Source organism: Anomalospiza imberbis, chromosome 11 (assembly GCF_031753505.1).
Source record: "Anomalospiza imberbis isolate Cuckoo-Finch-1a 21T00152 chromosome 11, ASM3175350v1, whole genome shotgun sequence".
In the NCBI taxonomy this organism is placed as follows: Eukaryota; Metazoa; Chordata; class Aves; order Passeriformes; family Viduidae; genus Anomalospiza; species Anomalospiza imberbis.
The window spans coordinates 9,059,701-9,079,227 of NC_089691.1; the positions used below are offsets into that span (position 1 = coordinate 9,059,701).

The window sequence follows — 19,527 nt, forward strand, 5'->3', positions numbered from 1 at the left end:
CTGACAGCAGCAGAGGGCCTTGTAGAAGCTGTTCCCCACTGCCCTTCAAGCAGTCAGGTTGCATTTTCTATTTGGACAAATACAATTTGGTTCTATCCCCCGAATGGAGGATGGAATTTGAGTTTTTTCTCTGGAAAATATTAACCCTAAATAAAAACTGAACCTTCCAGTAGGCTAATAGAACTCTAGAAATAAAAGGGAACGTCACAAGATTTTAGGAGGTGCTTGAAACATTTGTTTTGAAGTTTTATTACAAAAATATAATTGCAAACATACAAAATTTTGGATGAAAAAAATGCTCATTCTTTAACATTTATGCAATAACTTAATAACTGCAAACATACATAGGTGCTATAAAACCCACACCATACCAAAAACGTTAATGATGCAGTATCTACATTTTTGACTTACAATTATTCAGGTTTCCAGAAATCTTTCCTTGAATCCCCCCTTCCCCATGGTCTTCATATTGAAAGAACATGCAAATGGCTACAACTGATGCATATGCAGAAGTGATAAAACTCAGAAATTACTAAAAGCACATAATGCACATGAAAGAACTTAACTAACCATATGCCCATACACTGAATAGATAAAAATAAATACACCACCAAATCAGAGATACTGCAATTTTTCCAAGTAGAAGTGAAAGGAAGATATTGCATCTTAACATTTTTGCAACATTGCCAGACAAACATGAGGTGATACATATTGCACACATTCCTCTTGTTAAGATATGCTGTACAAAGCAACCCAAATACCTGGCAAAAAGGTGGCTGATTTGCTTAGAATACTTTTAAAAACCAAGAAATCCCAAATTAAAGTTTGTTTTCCAAAACATTGCAGAAATTCTATCAGTGACTACACATGGCATAATGGATTTCAGAAATAAATCAAAATGAAGCAATTAGAAATGCAAGCAAAAATGATACATCCAGCAGTGAGTGTTTAAATATTGAGTATTTATACACAGAATTACACATTTTATATTAAATCAGGATTAATCACTTGCATTTTTTTTTATCACTCATTCTGCAAATCTTGTTTAATTTGGAAAGATATTCTCCTTCTAAAGTTAATAACTGTTAGGCACCTTTCATATAAACTTTGCATTGTTAAATAACAGATAAAGTCTAACTACAAAACTGAGAATTTTGATTTTCCTGAACAATTCAGCAGATGTAGGTTTTAAAACTGTCTTTGATTAGGGAAACAGTAAAAATCCAAACGCAAACCTAAAGTAACTTAATGTGAGCCACAAAAAACATGCTTAGGTAATAATTTGAGGAGTGTAGACTGAACAAATAATCTTTTGATTCCCACAAAGAATAGATAAAATCCCCATTAAGCCAGCAATTAAAAAAAAAACCAAACAACTTTAAGATGGTCACAATCATTTTCTGTGATGCCCCAAGGTACCTTTCTACACACTGGTTATCCCTACATGCAGATAACACAAATCAAGCACTTCAACAAGCTGGTCATTTCAAACTTACACAAAAATCTTAAAAAATTAGGGAAAAAGGTTTTTAAATACAGAGTTCACATTAAAAAACAAAACAAAACAAAACCAGCTTTTACACTGTAATTGAGCCTGTGTTTTACAATGAGCTTTTAATTAAAGGAGTTGATCTGTTAGAGCCACTCCCTGGCACTTGTCACACCTCTGCACTGGGGGGGTTCCTGTGTCTGCTGGCCCCACGCAGAGGTTGGAACAACACGTGCACTTGTTCAAGGTGTAAAGTTTGCTGTGGACACTACAATTTCAACTCTGGTTCTCTGCCAGTTCATTTGGAAAGTTTGGGCAGGGAAGTAAACTATCAACCTGTTCCTACCAGGACACTACAAAACCAAAGTGAAGTAAGGATCTGCCAACTGCTTGTTTCCAGCTGCACAGGAACCCTCACAGGTTAAGGATATCTGAAATATTATTACTTTTGTATATGGCTGAAGAACTCAAAATACAATCCTTCCTATCATTTCTACAGATCTTTGGATATGACTGTATCTAGCAAACAGTACCAATGTGCACTATCAGCTTCCAACATTTCTGTTCTTACAAACCTTTATCAAATCTTTCACTGAAGAAACCAGAAGCTGTCCATGAGAAGTGAGAAGTTACAGACTTCATGTTTGCTAAACCTAGGTGAGAGCAACCCTCTGCTTGGCTCACACTGTCCACTTTTGTTCAGAGGAACTGCTCCCTGGTTTGTCCCTTTCAGTGAAACTTTTCCTAAAAAGCTCAATATAAAATCAGGTTAGTTCATGAATCTAACTTGAGTCTCACTGTTTAAGTGCATTCACAGTATTGTAACTCAAGAATTTATGGAAGAAGCTCCTATCTTCCTTTAGAAGTCTGAGTTTGTATTGCTCAATTCAAATGCTACCATTAAATCAAATATATTTATTGATGAATGCACATTAGCATCTTTCCCTGAATCTTGAACATTTTTCTAACAATATACTATATATTTTAATTGGAAACACTGAACTCAAAGGCAGAGAAGAGCTTTTCAGAAGGCAGGTAGTGCTAAACAAAATATATTTTCCTCTAAAAAGCTAAGAAAAAAACCTAAAATAGTTCAAATACATAAAAATACTTGAAAGCATGTAAATTATCTGTTGTATCTAAAACATCCTGATTTGTGAACAAGCCACAATTAAAGCTCAATTATTAGTTTCCAATGAAATGGCCATGCACCTTGACTATGTCAACATTAACTAATCTTTAAGAGATCTATACATACATATATGTTGTAAGGAGCCAAACAATATTTTTCTTCATATTTCAATAGTGCTTGAAAGAAAAGAATGAAGCAGTGCATCACAACTCACTACAGATTATCTCTTTACTCAATAACCCAACACTTTTCTACTGAAAAAGTATCTTTTAAAACTACTATTGCTGGAAAAGGTTGGGACCTGAACTCAGATTAATTACCTTTGCATGCCTTTAAGAAATAAATACCCATGGGTAAACTAACACAGCAGCATAAGAAAGTATAATTAAAAATTTTCTGATTTCAAATGGGAAAGTACCCAGTTAAATTCTTAGTGAATAGTGACTTACTAAATCACATATGCAAAGCAGTAATATTTTAATTAGATAAACTTCAGACTATGAAGTATACACTAATTATTTGGGGAGAGGGCAACAGAAGAAAAGCTTGCATTTGTTTCCCATCTGCATAATTTCCAACACTGCAGTTCCAACACTACTGAGGAGTGAAAGCCAACTACGGTGTGGTCCATCCTAAGCTAAAAGAGAAAAAAATGTTTAAATTTTTTCAAACACTGCTGAACAGGAAGAGAGTCTTCCAGTGGTGGTCTCCTAACTATAAATTTGAAATGAGAACTTCAACATGCAACTCCTTTGTTGCTTAAAGAAAAGGTACAATCACTGAGGATTTTGCATATTTCAAATTTTGCCTTTTTAGAGAAAATGGCCTTATTCACTTGGGTGTTTCATATCAGTAACGCAGAAACAAGCAAGATTAATGAAATATTGAAAGGATGAATTTACATGCATTAGCTAGAGACTGCCAATATATTGAGCTAATCACATTTTTAGACCTTTTGTTAAAGATTTAACTCCAATGGCCTGGCTTCCAGACCCTTTCCCTCCACATACCTGCCAGCTTAATCACAAAGCATTTTGCTCTCATTTTCCTTAGTCCTTCAAACTGGAACTTTGAATTCAGCTGTTCCCACAACTGAATTTGGTTCTGGTGTGCTGTAGTGTATTATACTGTGCATTTGCTGGTTGAAATAGTTTTGAGTCTATAATCCTTAACAGTGAATAGAGCCAGGAATGAGAGCCAAAGCAAACATTTGCACATTCACTTAATGCTAATGAGAGCTCAAATGCAACTTAGAGTCCCCTTCCCAATAAAAAAAAAAGGTTTGCTGGTGATGATCACAGTGAAAACCTAGACCATTCTGAGAACATTACTTTCATAAGTATTTAAGGAATAATCTTTCCTAACAGGTTCAAATTCAAGACATCGAAAACTAAATATTCTTTTACAAAAATATTAGTTTTATAGATGAGGCATAATTGTTTCTAAAATGAACATATTTTAAGTAGATTCAGCTTCAATTATAGCTTAATGTTGTCTGCACTCTTGGTGAGGACTTGCAAGTAGACTTCATGGATAGTGCTGAGAAAATGGGAATCATTCTGCAGAAAAAACCAGAAACACATTAGAAACATTAGTGAAAATATGCAAGAAAAGGTTTAATGTCACTTTAGTTGTGGTAAGGATTCCTTGCAGCTGGTAAGGGAAGGAGCTGTGTGCCTGCACAAAAGGTGCTTTTGGAACACACACAGGCTGTGAACCATGAAGCTGGGCAGCAGCTGAAGGCATCACCAGCCACTCTGGATGCTCAGACAAACAGACAGGGGTCACTGTGTCAGCCTGGCCACATTTTGCTTCCCTTCAGAGTCCAAACCATAGTCTAAGGCACAAAGAATCCCATTCTGTGTACAGGCTCCCAAATCAAATCTGCCTGAGTGTCAGATGTGATGATGTTTGTCAAGCAGACCAGCCTGAACGGGAATGCAAAGAATTCTCAAGTCAAAGCATGGAAGTGAATTGGTTTAATCTATGGACAAGATTTACAGATATTTCTTGAGCCCAATTCCTTCAAACAACAAGTTACAAAACTGCTATCTAATCAGCTGGCTTGAGAGTGTAATAGTCTTTTGATAGGATCTGAACAGCAATTGGTATCCTGCTTAGAGTGCTGTGTGAGTACCCCCATGCTGCAGGATTTGCCTACTTCAGTCTTCATTCAGCTCTCTCTCCGTAAAGACTGGAGACAAATATCCCTGTCAGATCTCTAAAATCACCACTCACAATATTAGCAGGTAAGCTCAGTTCCAAGATTAGTTTAATTAGAAAACCCACATACACCAGTAGAAGAAAAGGTTATGTAAAATGGAATAGATAAATCAGGCAACCTAATGATGGGATCTGGTAATGACCTTTTTGGTCCTAACAACTTGGTCACTGGGAAGATACTGTTTGTTATTTTAGACTTGCATTTTGGGTATAAGCTCTATTAAAATCAGCATGGAGTGAGCAAGAGAATCCTGAGCTAAGAAATAACTGTCTTGCATGGCAACTTCACCATGACATTAGAGGTCAAAATCATCTCAATGCACAGCTGCTCCCAACATCGCAGATTTAATTAAACAAAACTTTTTAGTCCCTAAAAATAGCAGAGCTAAAACTTTGCAATTTCCATTTCAAAGAAACACAGTAAAAGTAAAGATGAGGAAAGGTTCCAGGGAACTGAAAACAGGAAATCTTTCCTTGAGGAAGTGGAACACTTAAAAAGAGAGCAAAATCAACTCCCACCCCATACCAGCTTCTACTACTGCAAGTTACTCCTCAGTTGTCTACAAATTCATATGGATGTGAAAGGACATGTCAACCAAAAGCAGCAAGCTGTGCCATACTCTGTGTGTATGATTTGCCCCTTTAACAGAAAAGAACATATTTTATAATCTTTCAGGGCAAAAGGAGTTAGAGGGGTGCAGAATTTATCAGTGCTGCCTTCTGTGCTTGGAACCCCATCCCTCAGAAACTCTGAGCTCTGTATAGACACTACCTTTATTAGATGTATCAGTGCTTCTTGAAGCTGAGACCTACTGAGAACAGTAGGAGGTGTAGTCTGAATTTCTGTTGTTCCAAGCGTTAAAGGCGAAGAACTGGCTTTATTCTCCACTTCAGTAGCTTTTGTAGCTGACTGCTGAAACACACTTGGAGACAAGAGCACTGAAGGCGTTACTGTCGTTGTGGCTGTAACAAACTGTGGAGGTGCAACCTGTAAAAGAACAGAAAATTAATAAGCACTGTGTTCAGTAAGAATGAATGATGCTGTAAAGGCTGGAGAGATAAGCATAAAGAAAATGAAATAAATTGCAGCCATAATTATTCAGTCAGATATTGCTGAATAGCTGCTCTTAAGAAATATCTACCTATGAAGAATAGCATTAGTACCAATAGTACTTCTCATTTTCAAAGCTGAAGAGTAGCAGCCTTGAACATTCTTGTATGCAGACTCCTTCCTACTCATGTGGTTGCTACCTTCCAGAATTTTTAGAACATAACACATACAATGAAAGTTGAGCTTTTCACCTAAGTAATCACAGGAGCCTGTAGCTGTTTTGCAAATTATTTTCCGTCACAGTTTTCAGAAAGACAAGTCCTGCTTCCTGCACCCCACTTCTATGATCTCCCACAGATACTTCAAATTTGAAGTGCATCTCAAACATATCTAAAGAAACTGCTGAATTATAATTAAAGCATTGGAGTACACTGAAAAATTCTCATTCTGTTTTCCCTTAGGGGGATGTAAGATGGAAATATTTTGAGGACCATTTCCACCTCATTGTTCCACAGGTCTGTCTCCATTCCATTACAAAAATGCATATGCTGCCTTTACCACTTCTTCTTTTATACAGAAATTGCATATTTATAGGACTATTATATTTGCATAAACTGGACACAAATAAACATCCTCTTTGAGTAACTCTGACATCTCCTGATAACTGCAATTGTTACTCAAGCAGATAATCTGTGTCTTGCTCAGGCTTCCAGGATGACCAACATGGTGAAAAAAAAAAAAAAAAAAAAAAACAAAAAAAAACAAACAAAAAAACCCCGCCAATCTCACTCCAAAGGAAAGCAACAATAAATGTGATTTGATATGTCAGCAGAAAGAGTTCCCCTTGGATAACCAACAACCTTCAGAGGAAAAAACCCTCCAAAGCCATCTAAAGTTTATGTGTATAAAATAACACCAAAACCAGCAGACCTAGAAAATTGATTTTCTTGTAGTCAAAACTGTAAAGACTCACAGTGTGGCATTTCAGCCGAAGACAATGTGTTTAAACTGAGAGTTTACTACACAACATGCACATGTTTCTTAAAATTCCCAAATTCATGTAAAATGCTTTTAATTAGGTAATTATTTACTAACTGGGTCATGAACAGACTGTAGAGCTTATTTTATAGCAGCCCAGTAGCTAAAACAACATTTTACTCCAAGTAGGGCCATTTTTTTGCCTTCACAATCAGATCTGGGCATGTTACTAAAACTGCTCTCATGGAGAGCAAGTTAGACAAGAATGAGGCAGGAGATCTGAAAAAGGAGTGGGTGCATAAGGGAAAAGCAGAAATAAAATACAGATGGTGTCCTAAAATGAATACATAACAAAAAGGTAATTGAAACCAGTTCTTGAACACTTGACTATTATTAAGTTATTTTGTAATTACAACCTGAAACTTAAAACTGACATTATTTTAAACTGTTAGCCAAGGAAGTTCTAAGAATCTTAAATCTGTTTTTAGATGGCTAAAAGTTGCTATCACAAGTTTTGCAGTAGCAATTACTTGTTATTTTTTTTCTCTATCTTCAATTTTTTCTGCTTTGTATCTCTTCTTAAGATACAAAGTATCTCAACAAAACTGAGACACAGCAAGGCGAGGTTTGCATTTTAAGCCTCTGGGGTGCTTAAGGTTGGGCCATGGCTAATAACCCTACTACAGTATTATGGCATTAGTACTCCCTGCTTGCAACATAAAAAAAAACAGCTCAAATGGTGCAAACGCAGCACAGGGCTGCAAATCCAAAAATGTGTTTTCATTTCTGCATTAGAACCAACAGTAAGAGTGACTGTACAAGAGCAGTGCATTGACAGCAACTCCCCCTTCCTCCAGCACTGCTTCATAACAGCTCCTTCAATATGGCAATATGGTCAGTGAGCAGTGTCTATTTGAGATATCAGCTGGTTACTGCAGCTGGCTTTTTTTCCCCTAAGAAGACCCCTGAGACCAATTAGCACAGGTACTTATCCACTTACTTGACTTGCTTTAGACAAAGTTTTCGCCTGTGGAAATACTTCAGATTCCTTGTTTTGCTGTACAGTCTGAGTTAAGGGGAAAAAAAAAACCAAAATTCACAGGTTACCATCCACAGCTCAGTTTCCAGAGGTGGTTCTCTGTTTTTAAGAAAGCCAGAAAAATGCAAATTTCAAGGTTTTAGCTATTGTTCGATCGATTTTGTTAAACTGATAAAATCAGTGGGAAACTGGAAAAAGAGGAAATATCTCAATTTATGTTTTATGCTTTCAATATCATGGCATACCTATAAAGCCACATCTCAATGTAGCCCACAGGTACCCACAGAAAAAGTGGGTCAAAACTGAAGGAGTACAAAACACTCAAAGCAAAATAATCAGAAAAAGGAAATTGTTAATTGTATACTTTCAAATAATGAACAGGCTAGACTTCCATTACATCACCTCTCATCACAGTGCTCAGCCTGCAACCTTCCATTCCTTCTCAGATGCCCAGCTCTGAGCAGTACTTTTCTGACACAAGATTAAATCTTTAGGACTTATTCACCTACCAACAGCAGCAGTTTGAAAAACCTCTCCTCTAGAGACAGGCCTGTCACTGACAGCAGATGCTAATGATACAAAACTAATGGAACTGGATTCCTAACTTAGCCGTTCAATCAATACCACACAGTGGAATCGTGTGGATTGAATTAATTGGAATTCATTATCTTCAAACAGCTAATATATAACAGCAGAGTTTTCAAGGGAAAAATACATGTAGTCTAAAGCTTCATGGATATCAAAGCCCACAGAATACCTGAAGGGGAGAGATTATCTTGCTGTTCAAGGCTGATGGCTTACTGTGAGATTCTTTGAAGCTTTCTGGTGTTGCAAGTTGGCCAACTGAGGCAGAGATGTTTGGTGTTAAGGGACTCTTAGTGAGAGACTGCTGTTGTGTTTGGTCATGCTGTGGGGTCAACCTGAGTTTCTGGAGAAGATCAACACTTGTATGAGATGCATTTGAGACAGTCCCTGTGTTTGCTGTAGTCAAGGGTGCTAAGAGCTGGCTTTGGCCAGCCATTAGATTCTGTGGAGCGTGGTTCACTTCAGATGGTGGCTGATTCACCAGTGGGGATATGGGCTTGGCAGCCTGCTGCATAACTTGCATTATACTGTTGCTTTGTTTGAGGCCAGGAAGCATCTGAGCAGGGCCAGCTTCCATTGTCGAGGCTGAATTAAGAACAGGGCTTAAACGAACTGAATAGCTTGAAACATTTTTCAGATCAGGCTGGGAAACTGAAGCTGGAGGTATTATCATAGGTGTTAAACAGTCCTGCTGGCTGGCACTGGGTTTAATACTCGGACTTTCAGATTTCCCCAGGGATTGTTGCATTACTGGTGACTGGTCAAAGGAAAAAGGCAAAAGCAAACTGTGCTGCTCCCTGGCAGATGCATCTGTCTGCAGCTTCTCCATTCTCTCTGGATTGGGATAAGGAGCTGCAGACTGTTCCTTTTGGACAGAGGTTCCAAACAATTCCTCCAAAGTCAGATGCTTCTGCCTTGACTGAAATGGCTAAAAAGAAGGGAAAAGAAGATTTCAGTTTAGAACTAGACACAGCACTGTGCAGCTCACACAGTCTATTACAAATTCAAGGAAGTTAGGAGAGACAACTAGGTCAAATGCATATAAAGCACAGTTTAGGTACCACAGGTACCCTATTCATAGGAATTTTGAAATTAATTTAATTTATGAGGAACATCCTGGCTATGTATGGCTTTTCCTTACGGCCATCTCAGGACAGTCTCTGCAGCAGTAGTCAGGAAGGGGGATGGCTATGGATTGTGTCAGGAACATGGCACCTGCCATCATCCTTCAGCCCTAACTACACAAGGTACTTCAGGGAAGTGGAGGGAAAAACATACATGTTGAAAAAATCCTCACAGAATTTACAGAATTGGAAATAGTTAAATGCTCTAAAAGATGGGAAAGGAACATAAAAACCAGAAGCTGCACAACTGAACTAGCAATAGATGCCTAGACAGTTTTCCTAGCCCTAGTGCAGTAGATGTCACAATAGGTAAGAGAATTTCTATAAACCTAAATATGTATCTCCTTGAAAAGTACATTACATGTACACAGTTATATCTAACAGTCCTTTAGTCTCTTCCAAGAAAATACATCTAGCCTACACCATTGATATTGTTAGAAAAATATAGTTTTAAGAATATCATATTTTGCTGAAAATGTTTTAAAATGTGTTTCAGTAAAGAGAAAAGAAACAGCTATTAACACCAGTGATCTCAAAAAAAAAAATTTTTTTTTTTTTTTTTAGGTTGCACAGGAGCAGAAGTTATGTAAAACAGCTGGACTGAAATACAACATTCTGTTCAGAAGACTGAATGGCCTGGAGCACAATTCCAGTGTATTCTGATGGTATGTCTAAACAAAGATGCTACTTCACAATGACAACCACTGCACCATGACATTGCTCTGCTGGCTCTGATCCCTAGCACAGAGAACAGGACAGCACAGCAGCCAAGGCACAGCAGCACAGGTGCCACAAATAGCCCAACAAGAACCCCTTGAGCCTGGAGTCACACTGTCTTTTGCCCAGGTTACTCATCTCTACTGTCATTGTTATTCAATTTTAGCTAGTTAAAAGACTGGCATCCTTTCATTTTGGGGCTGGGACATGCTATAGTTTAAAAACCTTGTTAGTTATCTTAGGAATCTTTTCCTAGAAAGTTGTTCTTACTTTTTGCTACTGATCCTACTGCTCTGGAGACCCGTCCTTCAACCATAAAGATTCCATTAAGAGAAAAATCACTGTTCCAGATAATTTCAAGCTCAGCTGTTCACTTCAGTATGATTAATTGACCAGCCTTCCTTTATTAATACATTACAACAGTCAAGTAATAAACTGAGATCTCTACCATGCCCTGATCCAAGTCAGACTGGATAGTCTTAAACATCAAGTTACTTTCCAGCATGGAGTGTAAAACACCTCTTTTGCCTTGTCTGGTTGAGGTGTACTTTGAGCATTTCATCAACTCAGTGTGTTTATGAAGACCTTTATCATAAGGGGCTGCACAAAGGCCACAAGATCACTTTATTTCATAGGAACAGAATGCTGCTGCTGCTGCTCAGAGGGTTTCTCCAGAAATGATTTCAGATAAATTAAGCTTTATAGTCCCAGCTCTGCTTATTCATGGTTCAGTACCAGTGGTCTGGTTGCTTTGCAGACTGCTGGCACAGAAGCATTTCATGATACAACTGTTCTTAATTTTGAATTGCCAAGATACAACACTTAACTATACAGTATCATACAGAAGACATTTATTTTTATTCCCAAATGTGTGGTATCTTTAGCATGAGATGAAGTTAATCAACATGCAAGTGTGACATTTTGGAGAGAATTTAGCAATCTCACTGTACTTATCATATGCACACTATTTTTTGATTTTACTGGCCATCTGTTTTAATTAGAAAAAAAAAAAAAGTATATTTTTATAGTTGAAATGGAATGTTTTTCCAGCAGTCTCTCAGTTGTCCGTGTTACTAAAAATGTGGCTCAGAACTAACACATTTGAGATATATTTGAACCCAGTTAACTGGCTTTATAGAACTATCACTTATGTTACCCAATTAATTTTTTCCAGTATCTCTGCAGCTATTATTTTAAATAGCTCAATAGAATTAAAAATATGACATTTTACATGTTCTATAAATCAACTTTCCCTTTAACTACTTCAGAGCAATTTCTTAGAATCTTATCTTTCCAGTTTTTCCTTTGCTAGTTAATTGATTCCTGTTCTGCAATTCCATGCACTGTCAGGTGGAGCATTTCAGCTGATTTTGTACAGTCTACATGGAATGACCCAAAGAAAATATGTGCTTTGAAAGCAAAGCCTCAGGCAGCCCTGGTGTCAGGTCTCCAGACATGGCATGCAGCAAACAGAGCTGGCTGCCAGGGGTCACTCCATCACTGACCCAAAAACAGAGGTGCTGCTCAGGGGCTGGAAGGGCTGTGATAGAAATAATCCCAGCAAACTCCCCACCCCTCATTTGAGTTACTAGCCTACTCCTAGATCAGATTCCTGCTGTCCAGCCCCAGCTCTAACCTGAAATAGGAACTAGGATTACTCCTCCAAACTGTGTGTTTAATTACAGGTACTAAGTGCAAATTTGCCCACGTTTTCCTGGGCGATTTCACTTCTCAGGCACGGGGATTTATTGCATCAGAAGCACCCCAGTGAACCATGGCAGGGAGAGGAGTTTCCCATGGGGCATTTCCGAGGAGCACCAGCAGAGCCCGTCCGGTGCCCACTGGGTGGCACTGCAAGCAGGCCCACGGCACTTCCCTGTTCCAGGCAATTCAGGTACTGCACAGTTCACTTACTTTTTTCTCTACATTTATCTCTACGAAGTCTTGGATCAAGCCCCAGCTTCCTTGTGCAGGACCACAGCTGTGGCTCTGAAGCACAGGTAAACCTTCAGTAAATGTCTGAGAAAGAAAACCAGGGCTTGAGCTCCTGAGTAAAGACCTGACCACCAGGCATGCTCATCTTCTCTTGCTTCCTGTCTCTCCAAATCATCCCACACATTACCACAGACTGACTTCTTCCAGAAGCCAAGTGGGCCTATTTAAACGTGGATATTCACAGTAGTGTGGACATAGCCTCTTATTTTTAAAATGCTAAGTCAAAAGACAGAATTTAGGCTCCTAAGTTTTCAAACTCATTTGTTTAGCAATAATACACTGGGCAAACACTGAAGGCATCTTAAGAAAAAAATCAATTTTGGCACCAAAACAAAGTACTAAATGAAAAAAAAGCCCTCATTTAGGTTTGGATGAAACATACCTGCTCTTGCACTTGTAATGAAGGCTTCTTATCTGAAGGCTCTGTGCTTTCTGGCTTTGGAGGATTTGAATTCTGTTGCATTCCAGAACTAGATATAATACTTAGGTCATTAATCTGATTCTGAGGAGGGAAAAAAAACGAAAAATAATTTAATATAAATACATGAGTTTTAGTCTATGTTTACCCCCTACACAGTCCTGTTTACATGACACTTGGGACTGAAATACAGATGATGTACAAAGCAGTGATTTTTGTAAAACACTGTGGAATTCACAAATCTTAGGAAATAAAAATCATACCAAGACATCCAGATTCTGGTATGCAGTCATAAAACTTTTACTCTTTATTATTATAAGAAAAACAACAAGAAAATACAACTGATTTTATACTGCTTCACTACAAACAAAAATGATACATTAAAGAAAAGGTGGGCTTTTCACATCCTGTATCTGCATTGGCTGCTAACAGAGAAGTTTGCTACACTTCATTCAATCAGGAACCCAAACTAGAACTGCTTAGAAAAACAAATCCATCCTAAGTGGATGGAAAGACAGCTTGTCACTGACTTATTTCCAATAGCTTAACCAACCATGTAGATTTATTTTCAGGTGTTAATTTGGTTTTCTGTGAACATGACAAAACCAGGCAAGAGAGTTGCATTATAACACAGTATGATTCACATGGATTTGACTTTCATCTTAAATAAACATAAAAATAAACAAATATAGATCTTCTATTGCCATTAAAATCACCAGTGGAAAAACCCAGACTGTAGAATAATCCAGCTTTCAATAGCTAAACTACACCTGATGCATGACAGACCTCAACCATTGGTTTGGCACATGGTGATTGCTCTGGTGTCTTACCCAAAGCAGTAAAATATGGGTTAAACTTTTTAGCAATGGATTAAAAAGCAATCTGAGCTTTATTCTTTTGTTTTCAAATTCTAATTGAAAGCAATAAATACTAAATCAAACCTACACATTGTGATTTAAGGACAGAGGAGAGAAGCAGACCCTTGCATTTCTGACTTTTAGCCACTAACTTGCAGGTCAAAACTCCTTGTGCCTGAAAGGCTGGAGGCCTTTTAGTTATAAAATCAGGAAAGGCAGAGTTTTCTTTTCACTAGAGGATAAGCTGCAGTATGTTTCCCTGCTCAAACTGAAATACAAACACAAAACCACACTATAAAAAGCATCCATTCACTTCATTAAAAAAAAAATCTCAGAGTTCATTCATTTTCACATATGGGCTTGATGTAGTGTGTACTTGAAGGATTAAGCTGATTTGGAATCCTAGATTAAAGCACTCAGACCTTCATAAATCTCTTTTTCACTCCCTCTGCCCCCTTCTCATGCTGATACTCTGCCAATCTCATGTGGGCTGCACACAAGGATTACTGTATGATCCATCTGGAATGTACCAGCAGATAAGTACTTTCTGCTCCTAAATACAAATTCATGAATAATTACAAAGTGCCATAGAATTATTAAAAAAAAAAATCAAGACAGGAAAGGTGTCTCAAGAAGCCATCTTCCAAACATGTTGGTTACTTCACCACATTAACACTGGCACACATTGGCTACAAGAGCTCCAAAATTAATGTGCCAGGGGTTTGTTGCTAAAGCTGAGGTGGTCAACAGAACATTCTCCAAAGAAGTTTGCTTGAAACGTGACCAACATTGTTCAGTTCTGCTTTTCTGACAACTGCACAGCACTACAATCACAGCAGGCTCTGATGGGATCACCATGAACAGGTTCATTTACGGTTCATGTACACACAAAAAGGAAATGAAATAATTATTCCTGTTTCCCTGGTGTTCTACAAATATCAAAAAACAAACACACATGTATACAGCAATAAGAAGAAATAAAGATACAAACCCCCCCACTTTTAAAGCAGCTCTGCTGTAGCCCATGCCCTGCCTATTTCCCTGTTGTATTATTGACACCACAGATGTTGTCTGTCCATTAAAATATCTGCATCTGTTCCTGTTCATCAGAACTTTACTTGTCTACAGAGCTTCATTCATGATGTTTAGGAACTTTGTTTCTAGCAAAAGCTTTTCAGTACTCTCTTATGAAAAAGATCTGAAAATTAGAAGAGAAGCTGGAATATCCCAAGTCACCCAAGAGCCATATGTTGGAAAAGTGCATTATCCAATAGTGCAAGGACAAAAAGGGAGAAATTCTTCATCACACCCAGGAGGGCACTACCAAAGAAGTGCATTCCTATGGTATGGGTTTTTTCCCTTCTTTGCAAAAAGACTTCAATTTCTTCCAATCAGTCTAAATTGATACACCACTGAAAGATGAAACATGCAGGTTGTGATGTTTCCTTCTGTGATCTCACAAAAGCTGCTACCTGCACAATGCTGGCCTTCATAGAGAGACACCTTCTCCCCACACAGCACTGACACATATTCTGAATTAGTTTTTTTTTTTCATCTGTATTTTAAAGCATTAAAAGAACATATGAGTGATTTGCAGAAGTTAGTATCTAGCCTGGGTCAAAGATACTGTATTGATTATCACATTGCTCTGACCTCAATGTACATCAGACAGTGACAGGTTAAGTTGGCTCATACAAGGTTTAAACCACATGCTTACTCTTTTCTCCTCATCCCACACTGTATTGTAACCATCTAGATCCATCAATTCCAAGTACTCAAAGGAACTCTGCAGCACAGCAACTCCTGGAAGGAATCAAGTTGTGTACAAATGTGCTCCCTCTTCTCCCAGCAGCACAGGCACAGAAGCCACACCATGGTTCTGCAATGCAATACTCACACATTGCTTTACTATGGCACATTCCTGTATTATTACTCTGGGGAAGAGGCGTGTTCAGAATCTCGGTTTCCATTTTTGAATCTCCCACACATTACCTTTATATTCACCCTGCATGTATGAATTTGGTTTTCATGACTATATAAAGTAATTCTTTCCTTAGAGAACTAACATTCCTCATTATGTAATCTTGTGAATTTAGCACTGGCAAAGGATAACAGGCTTTTCCTTCTGAGATGAATTATTTTATTAAAGGGAGAAACACTAGACAGGACACAGGTAATAAACTGGACAACAGAAAGACAAAGGCACAGTATTGTTACACAGTCTACAGCTAATAAGACATATGCTTCATAGAGTCTACAAATGAACTGAATGCCTCAGTCTCTAATACCTCAGTTCATCTTTTGAGACCAAGAGACAGATGCTGTTGGGCACAATTTTTATTTGCTATTCCCAGAGACAAGATTTTCTCACAGCAGGAGAAATCATTATAAAATTGGTCCATCCTGATACACTTCAAGTTGGACCACATGATCAGGATTCAATCCATCTTGCCTGAAATCACAGAATGTTTCCTAGTACAGTGTTTCTGAGGGAGGAAACAACACATCACTCTGAAAACAAGGCTGCTGGAACTATTGCAGACACTGCCCACCCTTTAAACAAAGCGCAGCTGATGTCTAAAAACTCATTTCCAGAGAAGAGACATTTACTTACTCGTTCATATTCATCCTTGGCTTTACTAAGCATCTCTAAGATGTCAATGGGCCTGTTTTCATTGCAGCCATTGGTCCTGCTGGGACTTTTTCTGTCCTGAGAAACTTGCTGCGACCTCTGAGCTTCTTGTTCAACCACTCTGTTAATGGAAAGGAGAAACAGGATTTAAAAATTTAACTAGAGTTAACATCTTGCAAAAAGCAGTAAAGAAAAAAGTACTCCCAGCACATTAACCCATTTTTCTGCCTGAATAAAAGCCTAACACATAGCTGACCAAAGTTACACAAGTTTTCATTTGCTACAAGGCTCATACAAGACAAACTGTCAAATGGTCTTTACAATTTATCTCTCATTCACAGAGCACTGGTCTGTCTCTCTCAAAGTTTGCCTACAGCAAACACTACTCCTACAAAACTCTCACGTTTAGACGTTCTTACAATGAAATATGCAGCTATCCAAGCATGTGATCCACAAAAAGAACATGTTTTACACCATAGACTAAGATACAACTTTTACTCTTTACTTCCTAACATGCATTTTTCCACATTTAGCCAAGTCGAGCCATGTCATTCAATAAAATCTATAACCAAACAGTTCTAGTTTAGGATGAGCCCTACCATTATGCAACAGAGACAGTGGGAAAGAAGAGAGCTGGCTCACACCAGATGTCTCTGGAATCAGTCTGCAAGAGGACTTTAGAGCAAGTTGCCCCTCACCCCCACCTAAGGCTCTGGAAAGAACAGCAAACCATTTCCTCTTCAAGCTGCCCTGTAGTCATTCCAATTACCTGCATTACCTCTGGCCTCTGGTGCCTATGATTCATTCACCACTTCTACTCCACCCCTGCCTGCCTCAAGTATCCAAAACCTCCAATCTGAAGGACAGGTAAGAGATGCAATAAGCTGATGTGTACCTGGTCATTTCATTAATAAAAGTAAAAGCAGCATATACTCCTAATCCATATGCAGTTCACAAGATATACATGGCTGTGCAATGCACTGAAGCTTATCCTCTTGAAATAAACACACACCAGCCTGTAATCCCCTCTTTTTTAAGCCTGCATTAATCAAATATGTTAAGAAAAAACAAGCACTGTAAACAGGGCAGAGCTCTGGAGCTGGCATGTCACTTGAGAACTCTCATGCTGTGGAACTGATGGCTGAGGGGGGAGCCAAGAGGTGCCATCACAACAATCACAGAAAGTGTCAATCATTCCAGCCTCCAATTTCTTTGGGTCAGTTAGGATTCAGGACAAACTCTAGGTTTTATAGACTGTAATTATTTATATGCACCTCTATGTTTACATTTCGGAGGAAGAAATAGTTCAAGTTTTGGAAGTTTCTTCCTGGTTTTCTACCTACCAAGCTTCTTTACGTCACTAGAGTTCAGCTGAAAAAGGGTTAGATTTGGCTTTTAACAATTCAATGTTGCTTTCACAATTTTTCATCATACAAGCTGGTTATTTAACCAGCTTCTGATCAGTTCCAGCTTTCTCTGTAAGCAGCAGTCACCTGGCAAGGTAACTCACAACAGGGAGGCCAATGTAACCCTGATAATTTCTGAGAACTGCAGCATGTGTTCGTTTGGTTGAAGCAGCTCAATACTCCACAAGTGTTTCTATGGTGACACCCTGAGAGAACATGAACATTTTGTTCTAGCACCTCATGTGGTCACCCAGTCCTGGCTTAGGACCTCTCTAAACGCAACTCCAAAACTAATGATGAGAAAGAGCAAGGTAAGAGAATCAAAATGCTTTGCTGAGATGTTAAGTGCCAGCATAATTGTATAAGAAAAAAGAAACACTTCAGTTAAAGGGAAGATTCTGGGCAAAGTGAAATCATACATGGTGCCTGGCAGACAAAGCAAAGGCTTCACTCTTGAGACTTTCCTTTTGCATTAATTAGTTGGCCCAGAAGGTTTCCATAAAACATCCTCCCCTGAAAACAGTACTCATTGAGCTCACAGCAAAACACCTTCAAGGAGTGCAGGCATTTCAAAGAAATGTTTCATAAAAACTTCTGAAAAACGGGTCATAATGTTTTTCTCTTGTTCATTATGAAGTGTTTGTTAACTTTTTAAAGTTTAAAGTTTACTTTCTTTTTGAAGAATAACAAATTCTCATCTAGGTAATTGTCTAATAGCTCAAACTCCATCTTCTGTCTTGTGTGTTACATTTCAATGGTGGTGATGGAATATAATGTGAAACTGTATCCCCGGAACTCTGAGAATCTTCCCCAGTTCCAGTTTGCTTCCTGTATCTCAGAAGCTACTTTGGGTCTGACTACTGAAACAGCGTAAAACAAGCTTATAAACTAAACTGAAAATAACCTACAAACTTACAGGTCAGAATGCAGTTTTCTCAAATATTTGAAGCCCTCCAGTGTCTGCCCTACTTCTTCTAGAAAGGCCATCCCTCAATCAATCATCTTAACTTGACACAAATTAACTGTTTCTGACATCAGGAGTTTGATGACTCCCATGAAATGTTTTCATTTCAGAAAAATTCTAGAATTCTTAAAAAAAAAATCTCTAAATCAAATACATAAATACCCTTCCTCAGGGTGGGGGGAAAGTCAACTACTGCAAATCTGTACACTGAACATGCTCCGAGTGCAATCCAGGATTAAATCTTTTTTAAGCAAGGCCTGTTGTTTCTTTCCATTATATCAGATAGTGGAAGAGGCACACATTCCTTCAGGAACACAGCAGCTGCTGTGACAGTTTGTTGAAGAATATCTGGAGTTACAGCATTGAAAATATACCTGGCACAACCTCACAGAAGGGCAGGGGGAGGGAGAGAATGTGAGAAGTGAAGTCTGTGATTACAAAGCCTAATTTACTTTTCTTTTCAAAGATAAGCCACCAAAATACAAATGGATGGCCTGCAATCTTGTTAACTCAGTCTGGCACAATAAGGTCAAGTTAAATGCAGGGAAGAGAATGCAAATCTCCTTGAAACCTTTTATGGTTATGTTTTTGAAGTGCTGCAGTATTATAAAGGCAGCACTCTTTCCTATCAGTGATTAAGAAAAAGTCCACCTTAACAAAAGGGTGCAAATCCAAATTTCCACCCCAGTGACAAAAAACTACAGAACAAAATTAATACTCTTGGAAGAAAATGTAAATATTGTAATCCAGCCAAAGGGGTAAATGTGCTTTATGGACTGCTGTGCCATGGCTAGACTGGTCTGTTACCTGATCACTCTTTTTAAGACTCCTGAAGTATCTGCAGCCCATCATTTGTGCTACAGTGACCAGACCAGTTCAAATGGACTCAAGGCTTGCTATCTGAAAGTTAGACCTGC

At 38.3% G+C, this 19,527-nt stretch overlaps 1 protein-coding gene across 2 annotated transcripts in view; it reads right to left on the reverse strand.

Annotated features, from left to right (window-relative positions):
• Window positions 1-233: 233 nt before the first annotated feature.
• Window positions 234-19,527, reverse strand: part of DCP1A (decapping mRNA 1A) — a 32,116-nt gene continuing 12,822 nt past the window's right edge. Inside the window, exons 5-10 of one of the 2 annotated variants that reach the window (XM_068201766.1) lie at window positions 16,223-16,361; window positions 12,716-12,835; window positions 8,670-9,425; window positions 7,874-7,939; window positions 5,617-5,832; window positions 234-4,180 (exon numbers count right to left, since the gene is read on the reverse strand). In XM_068201766.1, the coding sequence (XP_068057867.1) occupies window positions 4,100-4,180; window positions 5,617-5,832; window positions 7,874-7,939; window positions 8,670-9,425; window positions 12,716-12,835; window positions 16,223-16,361 (1,378 nt within the window). In that variant the 3' untranslated portion in view covers window positions 234-4,099. The remainder of the gene's footprint in view (window positions 4,181-5,616; window positions 5,833-7,873; window positions 7,940-8,669; window positions 9,426-12,715; window positions 12,836-16,222; window positions 16,362-19,527) is intronic. The other variant, XM_068201765.1, reaches the window with a different exon arrangement.